Source organism: Polypterus senegalus, chromosome 9 (assembly GCF_016835505.1).
Source record: "Polypterus senegalus isolate Bchr_013 chromosome 9, ASM1683550v1, whole genome shotgun sequence".
Lineage (NCBI taxonomy): Eukaryota > Metazoa > Chordata > Cladistia > Polypteriformes > Polypteridae > Polypterus > Polypterus senegalus.
In genome coordinates this window covers 175091411-175109831 of record NC_053162.1, presented here as the reverse complement: position 1 = coordinate 175109831, position 18421 = coordinate 175091411, and the positions used below count along the sequence as shown (strand labels likewise).

The following is an 18421-nucleotide window of genomic DNA, read 5'->3' as shown; positions in this document are numbered from 1 at the left end:
TTACTTCATGGAGTCTTTAAAAGATCCTGTAGAATCTTACATTAAGTCTACGTTTTCCTTTTTCTTTTTTTTTTTTTTTTCCACTGGAAAGAATTGCTCAGTTTTAAACGTTAAAAGTGTACAAGTTGCTTTGTTACAATAAAACTAAATGTGTACACAATGTATTGTAGCAGTGTGTTACTGTGAATTTGGCCTTCAGAGACGAACAGTAATTGCATCTTTCTGCTTGTTTTGGTTGGATGGAAGTTAATTCTGTCCTGTGTGTGTAATTTTGAGACGAGCAGTCAAAGGTTTCTCTGTGTTAGACCACCTTTACCTTGGGCATTTTTTTAATAGCCTGTAGATCCCATGTTGCTAAGAGGGACAACTGCCCTTTTCAGTGGGGTAGTATATACTTTGCATACTATTACTACTTTTCTAAAGCATTTGGTGAAGTGCTAGCAACTTGTTGCTTATAGTTAGATGGGTTCTGCCTATGTCAACGTCTGTCAGCTCTATTTTGATTGGTGGTAAGAAATGTTAAAATGTTCATAGAGTAGTCTCGGATGAAGTCTGTTTGAGGCAATATTTTACTCCCTGTCACAACAGTTCATCTTGCCCTTTGTGCATGTGCAATTTTGACTGGTATCTTTGTTTCTAGTTGACTTTACATGTCTATCTTGTTCTTGTATATTTAAAAAAAAAAAAAAAAAATTTACAACATTATGCATGATCAGTTCAAAAGAAATGCAGCATCTGTTTGGCTGCAGCTTGGAAGTTTGGCTTGCTTAAGTTAGACATTAATTTGCATTAGAACTCGTCCCTTAAGTACAGCTGTCTTCACATAGCCGCATCGAAACCTGGAGTTATTTTGAATTTGTTTATGAAAAGGCAACTACCAACAGTCTGAATCTGGCATAGGCTGTATGTTAAGGCCAGGGTTTGACAGATGACAAGATGTGTTCACAATCCTTGTTTTGTGATGCACAAATCTTAGAAATAGTTTAAGATGCTTGTCTGCTGATGTGACCGTGATGGCCATGAATTTGAGTAGTATCCATCCTCCAACCCACTATATCCTAACTACAGGGTCACTGATGGTCTGCTGGAGCCAATCCCAGAAAATGGAGTCCAAATGATCTTTTGACCTATCTGCGTCTTACAACCTTAGCTGTCTGGAAAGAAAATAATTGTGCATCAACCACCTCAAAACCCATCCAGCAGACGGGATCAACAGGGATGACATCTTCTGCTTTGTGTTCAGTCCTCAAGTTCAATTTGCAACCCATCTCCTATCGAACCCCTGGCCTACTTGCAGTGAAGTTGCTTTATAATGTACTTGTTTAATTTGGCAAAAGGTGTCCTCTTAAGGTGTTAAAGTATATTTTCTCAAATCTGTAAACTTCAAAATTGACCTGTTTTTAAGGCAGATTAAAATACAGGTGGTCCTCCGGTTACGACAGTTCTGTTCCTACAACAGTGATGTATCCTGCATTTTGGTGTAAGTCGAAACACACCCTAACCTAAGTCACTTACCTATCCTAACATATTTGCAAAATCTATAACATAAAAACACAACTAAGCCTCAGGAAAAGGACATAAATATACTGTACTGTAGCAACAGAAAAAATCTGTAAAAAAAAATTCCTTTTTATTCCTTCTCGCGTCTTAATTTTTTAAGTTTTTATGGGAGTGAGTGTTGTAACCCGAGGACCCCCTGTAACTGCTAATGTCTTTATTCCCAGGTTAGTTGTATTTTGTAGGGTGGCTTGTTTATGGTTTTAAATGAATTGGATACGTTGACCTTTACTGGTCTTTCACGTGTGCCTCACCATTTTTAATTTATTTTTTTTTTCTTCTTTGGTTTGAGCTTTCATCAGCCATACATTATAGCGTGCTATTAGTACATCGGGCTGATAAAAATACTAGGTAATGGGGATCTACAAACAAATTTGAATTACAATCTAGTTCAATTCTCAGGTTTTGACATCGTTTCTGAGATTTAAAACTGACAGGATCAGCGAGAGAGCACCTTCATGTCGTTTTAATATGGTGTTCTGCTGTTGGCCTACTTTGCTGCGTTGGTCTTGCACAAATGGGGAAAATGAAGAAAATGTGTGCACACTTTCTGCTTTGAGCTACAGCATTGTGCTATTTATATGTTAATTGCTTCATATTCTCAAAAGGTGGGTATTTTACCAGTTCTGACTTGCAACTTTTCATTTCAGCTGCTCTTCATTGGGTCCTATTTTACCCATCTGCTGGCTTATACCATCTACTTCATAAGTTGACAGTGATTTAGTTATAGGAGGCCATGGTGTTGTGTGTAGTCATTAATGTGGGTTTTGGTATTTGCACATACTCCTAGCAACTGGTTCAATTGCTACTCCTTTCACTTTGAAGACTTTCCCCAGTTCTCCATGGGTGGTGCTGCTTTCTTCCCCCCTCCTAAAGACGTTTCAATAGACTTCAACCTCTCCATAAAGGTGCTTTTGTGTGTGATATGAAGAAGTGGTAAACTCTCAGTACTGCATCCTGCTTTGTTGTTTGTAGTTTCTTGGAGCTCAAACGTTTAACTCCTCCATTCATAGATTTGCAGCACCATTAACACTAGGGCCTGGTCCATCTGATATCCACCACGTCTGGTTTGGACCGACTGGTAATTCTGCATTGACTTGGTGTGATTAGTGTCCTGTGTTCTTGTTGCTCCTCGATCAGGCTCTAAGTTCACAATAACACACGTCAACACGTTTTGTATATAGCCACAGTAACTCAATTCAGTTTTTGTTGCATAGTACCTTACACTGAATGCAGGAAAAAATACTCACTTTTTTTGGGACGTCTTTTTGTAAAGTTCTCATGTACTCTAGTGGACAAATTAAAGTACATCCATCCAGTTCTTGGACCTTTTGGCATAAATCATAAAGTTTCAGCTCACCAAACAGAAATGGTGTGGTTAAATGCAGCTTTTCCCCCAGCTGAAACTTTTAACTAAGGCAAAGGCTTTTCTTTTAGGGATCTGGAAAAGGCCATCCATCTTTTTGTATCTTGTTTATACTATTGCAGTTCTTTGTAGGTAGGTGTTCAGAGCTTGTTACGATGCCTACAACTAGTCCAGAATGCTCCTGCACTTACTGACTGGCTTTCGTAAGCATGACTATATTTTACAGATACCTCGCTCCTTTGGTAACTGGTCTGCTACAGAATTGATTTTAAAATTCTGTCACTTGTTTTCAAATGTAACAGCCCTGTCTTGCCTCTCGGAACTTCACTTGTATGCTGCGTTCTATCAGCCAGGTGCTCTTAGTTGGGGTGGGTCAGACTTTTTCTTTAGAATGGCTTGCCTTGTTGGGGCAGACCTACTTTAATATTTGCCATTTTTAAGTCATTAAGGTCATCTCTTCTCGCTGGCATTTGACCCTGCAAGAGGTTGACATTTGTTAGCTGAAGTACATTTATGATTACAAATGTGCATGTATGTGTATTTTGAGTTCCTTTTATGTAATGGTTATATTTGTAGTTGTTGTCCGGTGAGAGAGATATGTATACACAGTATTGCCTCCTTTTCTGTTTTTTAAAAAACAGAACTTTGATTAAATTTTGGCTGTTGATGTGCTTTATAAATTAAGTTCGATTTGATTTGACATCCAAATAAGAACATCGATTTTACAAAGTGACCAACAACAGAATTAGTTCACAGAAAGCAACAGATTTAAACACACAGAAAAGAAAGTAGAAACAGGTTGACATGAACGGAAACCAATGCTACTGTATCTGCATTACTAAATGGCTGAACTGTGGTCAGTTACCAAGTGATTTACAAAATGATAAAACTGACAGTCCTGTATTCTTGATGAATTGCCTAATACTTTTAAAAAATGCACAGTGCAGACGCTAGTTTAAAAACGTGATGTTAAAAATAGTTTTAAAATGCAGGCTGTATGCTTTTTTGTTTACTTTACGGCCAATTTCGATTACGTTAAATTAAGTGATTCCTTTATGGAAAGCAAGTTTAACATCTGGGATACGGTTGGTCACGGGTCTTTTGTTTTTGCAGTTGAAGCACAGGCCGGTGATTTTTTTTCGTGGGCACACACTGTCAGAAGCAAGCTTTGAACCCTGAACCTCAGAGTTTGAGATCCAAAGCCTTACCCACTAAGGCACAGGAATTCCGACATTTTCGGATTTCACGCGTGCGACCCACAGTCTCCTACTGATAGTCCTTTCTGCTCATGCTTATCCTGCAGCTGTTCGTCCTAGTTACTGAAACAGCAAAGAACAGGTGCTACAGAAGGGAGTTCCGTCGATGCATTCATTAAACGCCGTACAGCTAGATAAGAACCAAATTTGTCACGTACATAACCCAAAGACAATCAGTTTAGATTTGAACACACCCGTATTTGTAATTCGAGTGTAAACCCAAACACACACGCACACAAATGTGAAAAGTCTGTTTACACCCTGTACTAACCACTGCACCACCGTGCCGACTTTCTCACCTCTAGAGAATGAGAGCCTTTCAACCTCTACTGCTATACTTCGTGTTCGCGTTTATTTCTTCCAGGGGTCCTATTGTTAAGGAAGAATGGCGATTCGAATTTGATTTGGTTGATTCTAATCGGGGTTGTTCGCAGCCTTTTCTAGAACAAAGAAACGCTTTGAAAAATGGAAGGACGCGGGTTACTGTATTTAAATGCATCTACTGTAGTCCTTGATAAGGACATGTACCGCCATCTGATGGTCGTCATCATCCGTTTCAGTAGTTGGCTTCCTCATAAAGAAAGAGGCCATGTTGTTGCAAACGATAATCCTCTAAAAATTGTACACACCCAACGTGCTCTCTGTTTTTTTTTTTTTTGGTTTTTTTAATGGAGACGAACCTGGTTTTTAATAATGGATCCCGATCGCTGTTATATGTGCATTTTGTTTCACAGAAACTGACAAGGGGCAGCATGCTGCGAAAAAAACAACCCCAAACAAAAAAAAAAAAGTCTTTGTGAAACAAAGTGTCCTTTTAATATAATCTACGTATATGATAAATTCGAGCACGTCCCAAGAAAGACCCCCAAATCGAATCACGCGACACACGTTCTTTATGGCGCAGCACACTGTACACTAGGTTCACCTTGACTTTCTCAATTCTTTTTGTTCCTTTTAACGGTGTCAACATGTTACGTAATCTCGGCGTGTGCGTCACTGCAGGTCGCAGAAAAAAACATCCGGGTCCTTTGTGTTGCTGGGAGCAACGGTAAACGCCACAGAGAGGAAGTTACTGCCGCCAGTTTATTCGGCGGTTACGTACGTAAATACTGCAGGAACCGGGAAAACCAAGTTGTTGGTGTTTTCTGTTACCTGGTTCTGATTTTCAAAAATTATATTTTTTGAACATACCGCCCATCTATGAATCGAGAAATAATGTAGTACACGAAATCCCGAATTTAGTGAGGGGTTAAAGGATTTATAAGCAGGCCGAGCTTTCTCGGCTCCGAGCCCAAGGCGAACAACCAGGGATAAGCGCGAGGGCGACGCTGGCAGCTTTATTTTATTTTGGGCGTCGTTGAAGGCTTTGTGGGAAACAACGAAGGGGTTATTTGACTCTCCTAATTATACGCTTCATATTAATTTATTGCCATAATGTTCTCAGACGAAACGCTGGAAACTGTGGAGGTGGAGTCCCAGTGGAGGAAATCCAGGCGGCAACGATTGGAGTCGGTAAGTAGAGCGCAGAGTGACCGCCAACACTTAACTGCGACTTTAGACATGAAGTGGGCAGACGAATCAAAAAGAGCTTTGTGCCCAAGCAAAGTGTGTATGGGCGTCATCAGAGTTTGGACAATGGAGAGCTGTAAATGTAATCGATGTTTTGATGTGCGGGTGTATAAATCTCTACAGTCTGTGTCCACTTTAGGAGGTCTACCTTGTTGTTAACGTAAATCTCCTCCATATAGCCAGGCAAACGGCTGTAGCTGAAACTGTATAGAAAGGAAAGTGAACCTTTTGGCACTCCATTGATTACTAATAAGATGTGGTCTTCATCTAAGTCACAATTCTTGACAAACACAATCTGACTAAAAACACACGTATTTGTACTACTCCTGTCTTTATCGAGCACATGGACTACTCATTCACAGTGCAGAAACCTAAGGAATTTCAAAGGATTCATTTACTTTTTCTTGCAATGGCAGGCACAGTCATGTGGTCTTTTTAGCACTGACAAGGTGTGTGTGATCTGAGCTAGTGGTTCCCATAGTGTGGTTCATGGGCTGACCTAGTCACCCTCTTTAAAAGAACGTTTTTTGCAAATAAAGCCATGTGAAATGAAGGCACAGACTGCTCAGATTACCCAGGCTAACCCCATGTCTGCTGCTGAAAGTGCCTACAGTGGGCACTTGGTCGTCAGGACTGGACCACGCAGCAATGGAAGAAGGTGGTCTGGTTTGATGAATCCCATTTTCTTTTAGATCACATGTGCATCGTTTACCTGGGGGAAGAGATGGCACCAGAATACACTCTAGGAGGAGGGCCAGCCGGTGACAGCAGTGTGATGCTCAGGGTAATGTTCTGCTGGGAAACCTTGGGTACCTGGCATTCAAGTGGATGTTACTTTGGCTTGTGCTGCCTACCTAAAGATTGTTGCAGGCCATGTTACACATCCTCATGGCAACAGAACTCCCAAATGGCAGTGGTCTCCTTTTCAGCAGGAGAATACTCCCCGCCACACCGCAAAAAATATTCACAAATGTTTTGAGGGGCATGTCAAAGTGTTCAAGGTGTTTGCTGGAAAAACAAGTCGGATCCATAGGGGCTGCTCCTCACAACTTACAGGATTTAAAGGGTCAGCTGCTAATGTCTTGGTGCCAGATACCACAGGACACCTTCAGAGGACTTGTGAAGCCCATGCCTCGACAGGTCATCGCGAAGGGGACATACACATTATTAGGCAGATGGTTTTAATGTTGTGGTTAATTGGTGCATGTGCACTGTGTATGTATGCTGTATTTATACACAGTCACATGTAAAAGTACACCCTGTCAAAAAAACAGGTTGGATTATCATTTTTGATCTTAATTTAAACCATATCTTTAGATAAAGTTGATGAAATTGGGGGGTAAATACAATGAAAATTTGACTTTGCAGTAATGAATTGATACACTGTTTCCATCTGTGGAAAAAGCAAGTCCACCCTTGGCTCTGAGCCATTCCTGTAGCTAGCAGTCTTTGCTGTCGACTGGCAGAAAGTTCTTCCCACTCCACACAGCTGAGAGAATTCAGTTTTGAGATGTTTGAGGGGTGTCTGGCAGGCAGTGTGGTGTAGGGGGTTAAGGCTTTGGACTTCAGGCCCTGAGGTTGTGGGTTCAAATCCTGCTACATTTGACCTGCCTGTGCTCCAATCAGAAAACCAAAAACTTTGTAACCAAAGGTATCATAAATGTTGTAAGTCGCCTTTGGCAAAGGCATCAGTCAAATAAGTAAATGCAAATGCATAGCCTTTTTCAAATCCCCCCACAGTATCTCAGTTCCAGCATTTGCCTGGCCACTAGTTGGGGAGCATGCACTGGTACAGCGCGTTGCCTCACCCACTACATGACGAAACAACTCAGGTTCCCATTTTGCAGTCTAGTCCCACTCTCAGCCAGGTGTTACGTGGGCGACCCCTTGGCCTGGTCCAGCCACTCGGGTCCCCAACAAAGAGGATCTTACGAGCCAGATCACCCTCTGGGAAACGCACCACATGGTTGTAGTGCCGTAACAGACGCTCCCTCACAATGCAGGTAATGTGCCTCATTCGGGACTCCATAAGCAACACAAAGTCAAACCAGCGGGACCCAAGTATTTTCCGGAGAGACACAGTACCAAAGGAGTCCAGTCTTTGTCTCAGGTCTCTGGATAGCACCCGTGTCTCGCAACTATATAGTAAGACAGGAGGCACCAGGGGCCTCGTGCATAAACGGTGCGTATGCTGCATAAGATCTTTTCCACGTTCAAATCGCGATGTATAAAACCTACACTTGCCGTAAAGCCACGCACTTTTCCACGGTACCTCATACCTTGTCGTACGCAAGTTCTCCGCTCGGTTTTGCAGACTGGCAGCACCCAGCGTCAAAGCAGTGCTACTGTTCCTGTGTGGTTACCCTTTATTTCTTAGAACCACATTTCTGACGCGGCTTTATAAATACACTGAAACTAACCGCAAATTGTTTATTAGTGTAATGCATCTGATTGTAATTAACTTGTAACAATATAACGGTCCAGGGAACAGCCATAGTATTCCAGATACCATAACTGCTTTAGCGTTGTTACTCTCACTGCACCTTCTTCTTTTTCTTCTTTCAGCTGCTCCCGTTAGGGTTGCCACAGCGGATCATCTTTTTCCATATTCGTCTCACCTCACCACTCGGAGTATTTATATGACTGTATCTGAGTGTGAATCACAGCAGCAGCTGATCGGAAAGAGAATAATATCGGTATACAGCATCAAGCACACGCTGCCTCAGCCACGGAAAAAAATGTTTCAAAGCCTTTCCTGTAGGACCTTTCGGTTCAGAAACAGTCAATCAGTCCATCAGTTGCTCCTTGTAGAACTGTCAGGACTTATAAGTACAATCACCGCACTGTAAACTTGCACTACAGTTATAATATCGCACAACCTGATCCACTTTATAAAGCGCGTATTTACATATGATGACGATATCATTTTTAAGATGAAATGCAGCAAAATATGTTGATTATATTATACAGATAAAACTTTAACTTCATTTAAATAATCTGTATTGTTAATAATTAAGCATGTGAGGACACTGCAATGCTAGCAAGTTCACGTATTGTTCCTGCTTTGCGCTGTATATTTGCTGAGGCTGGCGCAACACTGGCAGGATAGATGGATAGAGTATTTAAACACGTACTATGAAGATATTTCAATGTTCCTTAAAAGTTTTGAAGAATCGTCGTTGTAAGCTTACAGATGGTTTAACGCCTTTTACAGAGCTGATTGTGTGGCGATTGGTTACTTGGAGAAAGAAAAGGAAGGACAGGAATTGGAGGTTAGTACGTTTGAAAGAGACAGTACTGCTACAATAAAGTTTTTCATCGAAGGTCGCGCATGGCGCAGCAGCATCTTGTGTGAGACACGAACAATCACTGCGCCGTCGTGTTCCCCTGTTTAATGACGTGCTTTAACTCCTATCATCATGAAAATGATATCACGTATACATCTCAGTATTTTAATTATTCAGAGAGCTATGATATCATGAATGTAATGGATTCTGTGTCCTGTTGGAGGAAGAGAAAGCCCGGAAGCACGTAGTGATTCACACACACAGAGCACATTTAAGATCAAATACAAAACAAAGCATTTAACGTGCTACTTTAGTTAAAATGGGATTTGAGATGCTAGTAAATTTAAATGAATTTAAGATGAAGTTTATGATGTTCTACTTTAATGACAAAATAAACTACGTGATTAAAGTGGAAATTTCGAGATTAAAGTTGACATTTCGTGCTTTTTTCCCACTGTGTGCCTTTTTTTTGTCTGTACCCTAATAAGCTCAGACGATGGGCTACAACTCGCCTTTTCAAGCCGACTTTGATATGTGACTTCTTTTTTATTTCACGCACTGTGCGACTTTGTGAACTTGAGCTTTCGAGTTTCTCCGACATGCTATGTCACTCGATCAACTTCCTTTTGTTGATTATACCATGTTTTATTTGAACAAATAGTATGTTTTTCCTTTGCCTCCACTTGGTATTCTCTGAAATTCTTATATTTTCCCCCATGCTTTTCCCATTGTCTTTTCACAGAAGGCTGTGTTTAAGGGCTATTTATATTGATTTGCATATTCAAAGAAGCGTAATTCTGGGAGGAGTTGGGGGCGGGACAGAAGGCGCGAGCACGAGTGTTACTTTTCACGCTGACCGGGATTTATGGAGCGGAAGAACGCAAAAGTTGGAGTACACACAGATTCCTGCATCTGGATTTTTCTGTGCGTAAGCACATTTTGGCTTTTGTGCTTACGTCATGTTATAGTGCGAATTCTACGCACGATGTTGTGCATTAGGCCCCAGGACTCTAAAGACTTGGACCTTCATCTTTTTGCAGAGATATCAGGAGCGCCACACCCCTTTTCAGTGACCTCATGACCCCCATGCTCTCCCAATCAGTCTACTGACTTCACAGGAAGTCACCAGAGACATGAATGTCACCACTGAGGTAAGTAAACCTCTCAACGAGGTCGACACTCACTCTACAGACAGACACACTGCCGATGGCTGTGCCCAAGAGATCATTAAAGGCCTGGATGTTGGTCTTTATCAGGACCCTTGCAAGCCCAGACACTCAGACTTCTCACTTAGTCTCTCGAGAGCCCCCATCAGAGCCTCCGTTGACTCCGTGAAGATCACAGCATCGTCAGCAAAGTCAGGATCCGTGAATCTTTCTTCATCAACAGATGCCCCACAGCCGCTGGACTCCATGACTCTGCCCAACATCCAGAGTAGGAGCAGAACACACCCCTGATGAACCCCAGAAACTACAGAACCCTCCATTTCCTACTTTTTCAGCCATTCTGTGGTTGATGTATTGTTAGGTTTATGATCGTGTCATATTGCAGAGTCCACTTAAATCTTGATAGTCTTATGTTATCCTCAAGCGCTTCCTGGCACAATTAAGAATTCATAGTGGATTCTATGGTGAGCTGCAAGAAGAATTTTATGTGGAATGGCAGATCAACTAGTTTATCGCCCAGTCCAAGTCTGAATTATGGTTGGACTGGCACCTCAACCTCTATTGGACTCTCTCCACCACCCCACTTCACCGTCTTTAAAGAAAGTCAGTACATTTTTTTTTTTTTTACACTGTCCACTTCTTCCTTCTGGGCGGCACGGTGGCGCAGTGGGTAGCGCTGCTGCCTCGCAGTAAGGAGGCCTGGAGTCGCTTCCCGGGTCCTCCCTGTGTGGAGTTTGCATGTTCTCCCTGTGTCTGCGTGGGTTTCCTCCCACAGTCCAAAGACATGCAGGTTAGGTGCATTGGCGATCCTAAATTGTCCCTGGTGTGTGCTTAGTGTGTGTGTGTTTGCATGCCCTGTGGTGGGCTGGCGCCCTGCCCAGGGTTTGCTTCCTGCCTTGCACCCTGTTTTGGGTGGGATTGGCTCCAGCAGACCTCCGTGACCCTGTTGTTAGGATATAGCAGGTTGGATAATGGATGGACTTCTTCTTTCTGCTTTTGCCCTTTTCCACATCCTGTCCTTTTTTTCCTGAAGGCACTTGGCATCATGAGCCCTCACTGCATGGCATCTAATTATGAGTAGAAAGGTAAATACATGCACAATCAGTGCCATCTTGTTATTAAACAAACAATTAATTAATTCATCAAATTCCTATCACCTGATTGATCTAGTTATGCATTTATCTGTCTTTTTTAGAAAAGCAGCCAGACACTCGAACTGAAGCTGACCGAGGCTGGAGTGCAAGCATGCCACATTTCAGACATAGGTGTCCAGACAGAGCCAGCAGAATGCCTTGTGGACAGCTTTGACCCAGAGCTGAACGCCCAGGTGGAATATCCAGGTCTCCGAGAATTTTTGCAGCGAGTCTCTGGCATGGTGATTAAGGAGTTAAAGCAGAATGCCAAGAGCCATGCTTTTGATGGGTTTGAGGTGAACTGGGTGGAGCAAAATCAGACGGTGAGACTTTTTGTTTTTTTTGGGGGAGGTAGAGGGGATGATAAATAATGACAGACCCAACTTCAGATTCCTTCAACACATTCACCTCGACGATCATGGGCTCTACTTTGGAGGGCAACATCCTACTGACTGACCCTCCAATTTGCAGAAACGTCTTGTTAGTAACACTATTTATTGGTTTATAGGTTCCAATGAGAAAGACAATCCAGAGAGGATGTGTGGCCAAGCCAAAATAGCAGTACCCAGTTAGCTCAAATGCCTGAGTGTACTTTGATGACACTCAAGACAGAGTAAGTTGTCTAAGCTAGTATGAATACTTGGGTTCCCTCGTGCAGTGTTCTTGATTCCTAAGAAGCCAAACAGGCCACACAGTAATACTATATTAGTAATAATAATATCATTAATCATTTATTAAAAATATGTAATGCACAAAAATACAAATCTCTCTATTATTAAAAAAAAATCTTGGAAGGAGACGAAACGTGATTTTCTCGGAAACACTTTAACGTCCCATGAGACAAGGCAGTGAGACAAAATTACAGCTGCTGTACAGGCTTTTAAATGATTGACGCACAGCGCAGCAAGCAGACCACGCAGCTCAAAGTAGCAGCAGCAAGCCAGCAGCTGATCTGACTGCATCTCCTTAGCGTGCGTTCAGCGCCCCCCCCTTCACGACGTGAAGTGGCTGATGTGTAGTGCGTCCCCTTTTGGGGGCTGTGGGGGGCGAACGAAACGATCAGGGGGCAAAGCCCCTAGTGATTAGAGAAAATAATCATGTCCTTGTAGTAAGTGTGGAGGCTTCCCAACTGACCACCTTATAACTTGCGTCAAGTCTTCCTTCTTTTCCCACATCTCCAATCCTGTCCTTGCCTGTATTGCCAACATGGTTTTTGTCAACCAATGTCCCGTCCTTTCTCCATGTATGTCTTTATTCCCCATCATGAGGTCAAATCTGGCCATTTCCCTGGGTCAGGTGTGTCACTTTTGTTCAAACTTTAACCACAAGACTCAACTCTCGCCCCCCACTCAGTGTGAAATCCTCAGTCAGTCCCTTTTCTTGTCTCTATTAAAACCCTGTTCTGATTGTGAAAGTGGGCATCCGCCAAATAAAATATTACAACTTGTACACTAGGCTGGAGCTCCTCCTAGTATGCACCTTCTGTTCCACTACATCCCATAGCTTACAATTAGTCTTAAAGTGTCAAAGACTAACAGCCTGCCCTATTTGAGGAGATATCACAGTTTGATTTGCTCTCTTTTGAGCCTTTGTGCCCTTTAGTGTAGAGGAGGAGACTAAACTGTTTCCTCCCGTATTGCCCTTTATTTTCCAGTGGCCTTCTGGCCGCCTCAGCACCCTGCAATAACCCACAGCCCAGGTGGCTTCTAGCTCTCTACATTGGCATTGCAGCACATATTGTTAGTGGCAATTTGTAGTTTTATCTTTCCAGTCTTGTAGAGCCTTGCTCTTTTTCACAGGCAGCCATTCCCATCCTGAGACCCTCTATAAACTAGGAACTCTGTACCACAGAGGTGCCACTCCATTGTATTCACATATTGAAAGTTATAGGGTAAAATGTCCATATGTCAAAACAGGAGGCTGAGGCCACCAGAAATTTATATTGGCTGATGCTCCTTGTCCAGTGGTAGTTGCTCCCTTCTGCCTAATGCTGCCAGGAGAGGCTCTACCCCGGCCATAGAAAGATTGAATTACCTGTGTTCAATAAATGATTGACCTTGTTGGCACTATTAAGTGGCAGTAAATGGTCATTTGGACAACAGTCATTCTCATAGAGTTTATATGTGGACAGAATAATGGAGGCAATCACCTTGTGCCTACAATGAGATTTAAACGCTTTATAATGTCATTTATAGGGTCATACATTTTAGGGTGGCAAGATGGGGCAAGGGTTGATTGTTTAGCTACACCTGTGAGGTTTGAATCCCACACCTGATGTAGAGCTGGCACATTCTCCCAATTTCCCTTTGAGATTGAACAGGGGTCCCAGGTAAAACCCAAAAACACGTGTACTGTGGTAAATGACAACTCTAAATTTACCCTATGTGAATGTGCCCCACAACAGACTGGCAAGGCGTTTATTGTAAGAGTGGCTATACAGAAGGTGTATGACAGTTTAAAGGACTGTGAGAGCATGAGGATTAAGATTCTCTGGCATGGTGAGGCAAAAGCTGAGCTCTTTGGGCAGAACTTCAAGCTTTATGACTGGCAAAGAGCAGTCACTTTGTATCACCTGCCTAATACCATTCCCATGGTGAAACATGGTTGTGGTAGCATCATGTTACTCTGGTGCTCCTCAGTGGCAGGGACAGAGAGTCTGGACAGAATTGAGGGAAGGATAAGTGCAGCCAAATGCGGAGAAGTCCTTGAAGAAAACCTGCTCCAGTGTGCATGCCACCTTAAACTGGGGTAACAGCTCACCTTTCAGCATGACAATGACCAGAAGCATACAGCCAAGACAACACTGGAGTGGCCTCTGGACAAGTCTCTAACTATCCTTGAGTGGCCCGGCCAAAGCCCAGATTTAAACCCCATGGAACACGTGTGGAGAGACCTGAAGATGGCAGTTTATAAGTGCTTACCATCCAATCTAATGGAGCTCAAGAGGATCTGCCAGGAAGAATTAGACAAACTGCCCAAATCCTGGTATGCAGTGCTTGTAGATACTTACCAAGAAGACACAAAACAGGAATTACTGCCAAAGGGGCTTCTACAAAGTGCTGAATTAAGGGGCTGAATACTTATGAATGGGAGACTTCAGTTTTTGATTTTTAGTAAATTTGCAAACCCTTCTGAAAACATTTTCGCTTTGTGATTAGTCATTGTGCTTATTGAGTGTAAACTGATGGGTAAGAGTGGCAAATGTATCGATTTAAAAAGATACCAACAACACAATAAAATGTGTGGAAAGTGAAGGGGTCCGAAAACATCTGACTTCCACTGTATGTTGACCTGATATGAGGGAGGCTACCTCGTGATGACCTGGTGTCACATCCACAATTAGCTGTTGCAGGTGTGGAAGCTAAAATACCTCCCTGTGACCCTGTAATTGTTAAAGAAATTTAAGTGAATTATGGATGAGTAAAGCTATAATTTGCAGTAAATTCCATATTCTTGTCAGTTTACTCTTATTTAGATCTTGAATGTTGGTGTGTCTATATTCACTGAGGGTGCCACGATGGTTAGCTCCAGAACAGTGGGTCCAAATTGCAGCTGGTTGTAGTGTTTGTGAGTTTTGCATGTCCTCCCCTTGTCGGTGTAGATTTTTTTGTGCAGGTGTTCCTGACTTCCTTTCACTCTCTGAAGCTTGCAGGTTAATTTGCTTGATGACTGCCAGTTGACATAAGTAAGTGAGTGTGAACTGAGATGGACTGGTGCCCTGTCCAGAATTTGCTTCTGCTTTGCTCCCACTTATGGATAACTGCATTTAGAAAATGGATGACTTTTTTCATTATATTCAAATTAGAAACTTTGTTAAACAGAACCTGCCCGATTTTCCCCATCTCCCACCTTCCTCTATGCTGGAAAAAATATTGCTCAGTTTCGAGGGCTCAGACAGCATTTCTGCAATATATAAAAATATTTTACAGTCCCTCCATTTCAAAGATCCAAGAGGACAATGGGAAAAGAATCTCTTACTCAACATACTGTATCAGAAAAGCAGTGGAAAGCAGCAATGCAGATAATTCATATGCTCAAAGCATACAATTATTCAACTCAAAATTACATATTGAGCACATCTGTCTCACTGAAAATTGTCCAAAATGTTTGCGGGGCAAGATCCAACCTGCGAATGCTGCAATCAAGGTCCAGCCTCACTGGGTCACATGTTTTGGGCCTGCTCCAAATTAACATCATTCTGGACAAAACATTTTAAGTGCCTTTCAGACAGCTTTGGTGTCACAATCCCCCCTAATCCACTAATAGCTGTATTTGGTGGGCTCACAGAGGGGCTTAAAGTGGAGAATCACAAACAAACTGCGATTGCCTTCACTACACTACTGGCACGCAGACTTATTTTGCTAAACTGGAAGAATCCTAACTCTCCTCTTTTAAGTCAGTGGGTAACTGATGTTTTATATTATTTGAAATTGGAAAAAATAAAATTCTCAGTTAGAGGATCTGTGCAGAACTTTTTTCAAAACCTGGCAGGATCTGATTAATAATATTTTAGAATAAGCTCTTAAACCACTGAGGAAGCAGATTCTCTTCCCATTTCTTTTTCTTCTCCATTTATCTTGATCCACCTATTAAACTCATCAATGTATTTATTTTTATTAGCTTTAAGTTTTATTCCATTGGCAATGCTCTCTTTCTCAAGGGAGGGGGTTGATTTGTTTTCAATCCTATTTTTTGTAAAAATTGATCTATTTGTGTGGAATGATTACAATAAAATTAATAAAATTTAAACAAAAAGAAAAAAAGAAAATGGTGGTGTGTGTGCCCTGCGGTGGGCTGGTGCCCTGGCCGGGGTTTCTTTCCTGCCTTGCACCCTGTGTTGGGTGGGATTGGCCCCAGCACATCCCCATGACCCTATAGTTAGGATATAGCGGGTTGGATAATGGATGGATGACTAGATAGGTTGAGAGTTTTCAAGTCTCTAAGGGTAAATCGAGGGGTGAGATTCGGATATAAGAGTGGACAGGTTTTAACACACAATCGGGGTACAGGCTTCAGCCACACAATGTTTTCTTTTGTATCTCGGTGTGTTGTGTTTTTTTTTATTTTTTTTATTTTTGATCCCCTCTTGTATTGTGTTTTGTTTGTTACTTTCAGTCCCTTCCAAAGGTGTTGAAGCAGCAAGGCCAATTAATGTGTGTTTGCTGTGCACAGAGATCAAAAGATGAATATGAAAAGAAAGATCAGCTGTTCAGGTTTTATTCTCTGGTATTTACATCTCAATATTTTAACCATTAATGTAGAACAGAGCACATTTTGTATCAAACCACCCAGTTTTGCAAGTGAGCAAACATTTTTGAGCATGACAGGTGCTTCTTATTCTATAGGTGTGTACTATAAGATTGACTTTAATCATTAAGTAGCCCTGAATATCTACTCTCAGTTTAAATGATGGCTTTCACCTGTGAAAACTGCATTTGTAGTTAAGATGGGCAGAACAACATGAAGACCAGAGAGCTATCTATGGGAGAAAAAGCTTGCCATTCTAATGCTGACAAAAGGGGGAAAATCCATCAGAGGTATTTCAAAAATGTTAGGCATAGCCAGGATGACAGTTTGGAACACCCTGAAAAGTAAGAAAACCTCTGGTGTACTAAGCAACAGGCATTGAACCAGTCGTCCAAGGAAAACGACAATAACTGATGGTGGTGAGAGCAGTAAAGAAAAATCGTGAGTGGTCTCCCTGACTTTCTCGTATGCTCAGATATTGGGATGGATATTTGAGGAGTAAACTGTAAGACAATGATTTTATTTTTATATTATGTACATTAAAGAACCATCAATATACAGGGTGCGGCAGAAATAACTCCCACATTTCAAGGGGGGATTAAAAAAAAAATGCTACGAGGTATCACCAAAGACTTTTTATTTCCCAAATGTAGATATGAAAAAGTTTTTTTACTTCAAGTTTTACAAATTATATCGTCCAAATGGTGGCCTTGACGGCTGATACACATTTGGAGCCGTTCTTGGAAGTTTTCCATCACTCTCACTAGCATGTCGGGCGAAATTCCTTCAATTTCTTCTTGAATAGCCTCCTTTAGTTGGTCCAAGGACCGAGGATGATGTTTGAAAACCTCCTGTTGCCCTTACTCTTTGAACCCAGCAAAATCGTTTTCCGGTCTGGAACACTTTCATTAGCACGTAAACCGAACCGCGTGCGAAACACCCTCTGCGTTGCAGCTACAGATTCTCCATTTTTGAAAAAGCCTCCACTACAAAGCCTCGATGCTCACCTGACCACGGCATTGTGACAACTGAAAACTTTATTATGTACCGTACCTAACGGAACGGACCGCACCCCTCTACCAGCTTTGGGGACCCCACAGTGATTTTTTCGAAATGTGGGAGTTATTTCTGCTGCACCCTGTATTATTAATTTAATTTGATTTGTTGTTGAATAAAGTTGGATTCTGTAGCTGCATGAATAAAAAATTTGCCGTGATAATTATATTTTGGCAAACAATTCAGGTAAATTACCACTTTCAGTAAGCGTAAGTGGGTTAAACATTGCAAGAGACTTTAGTAATGCGTGTAATGTAATACTTGTACACAAAATATCGTTTACGTACAGCAGAATGTTCTCACATATGTATGTACCATTTATACGTCAAAAGGGAAAATTGCGATTATCTCAAAAAAAGATTTGTTTTTTGAAAAAATGCAAAGTGACAAAAAATGCTTAGAATGTGGTGCTTTACCATAAAATTATATGAAATGATAAAATTTTTCATATTTTTGGGGAAACATTTCAGGTAAAGTACCACTTCCGGTGAGCAGAAATAGCTGAAAAGTTGATAGAAATGTACGTTTTGTACCTAATACTTGTTTGCAAAATTTGGTTGACCTAAATGAAAACATACTCAAGTTATCGTGCTTACAAACACACACACACACACACACAGACTGACATAATTCCAAAAATGGTATTTTCAGACTCGGGGAGGTCTGAAACGTCGAGATTCATCAAAATCTTGAAATCCAATTTTTGGACAATTCCAATACTTTCCCTATGCTTCATATACAAGGACTCATGGATGTCTAAAACGTCAAGATTCATCAAAATCTC

General features: G+C 41.6%; 1 protein-coding gene across 2 annotated transcripts in view; it reads left to right on the top strand.

Moving 5' to 3' along the window:
* Positions 1-5230: 5230 nt before the first annotated feature.
* Positions 5231-18421, top strand: part of dync2i2 (dynein 2 intermediate chain 2) — a 44544-nt gene continuing 31353 nt past the window's right edge. The window contains exons 1-3 of one of the 2 annotated variants that reach the window (XM_039764332.1): positions 5606-5691; positions 11235-11286; positions 11397-11657. In XM_039764332.1, the coding sequence (XP_039620266.1) occupies positions 11275-11286; positions 11397-11657 (273 nt within the window). In that variant the 5' untranslated portion in view covers positions 5606-5691; positions 11235-11274. Of the gene's footprint in view, positions 5692-11234; positions 11287-11396; positions 11658-18421 lie in introns of both variants that reach the window. The other variant, XM_039764331.1, reaches the window with a different exon arrangement.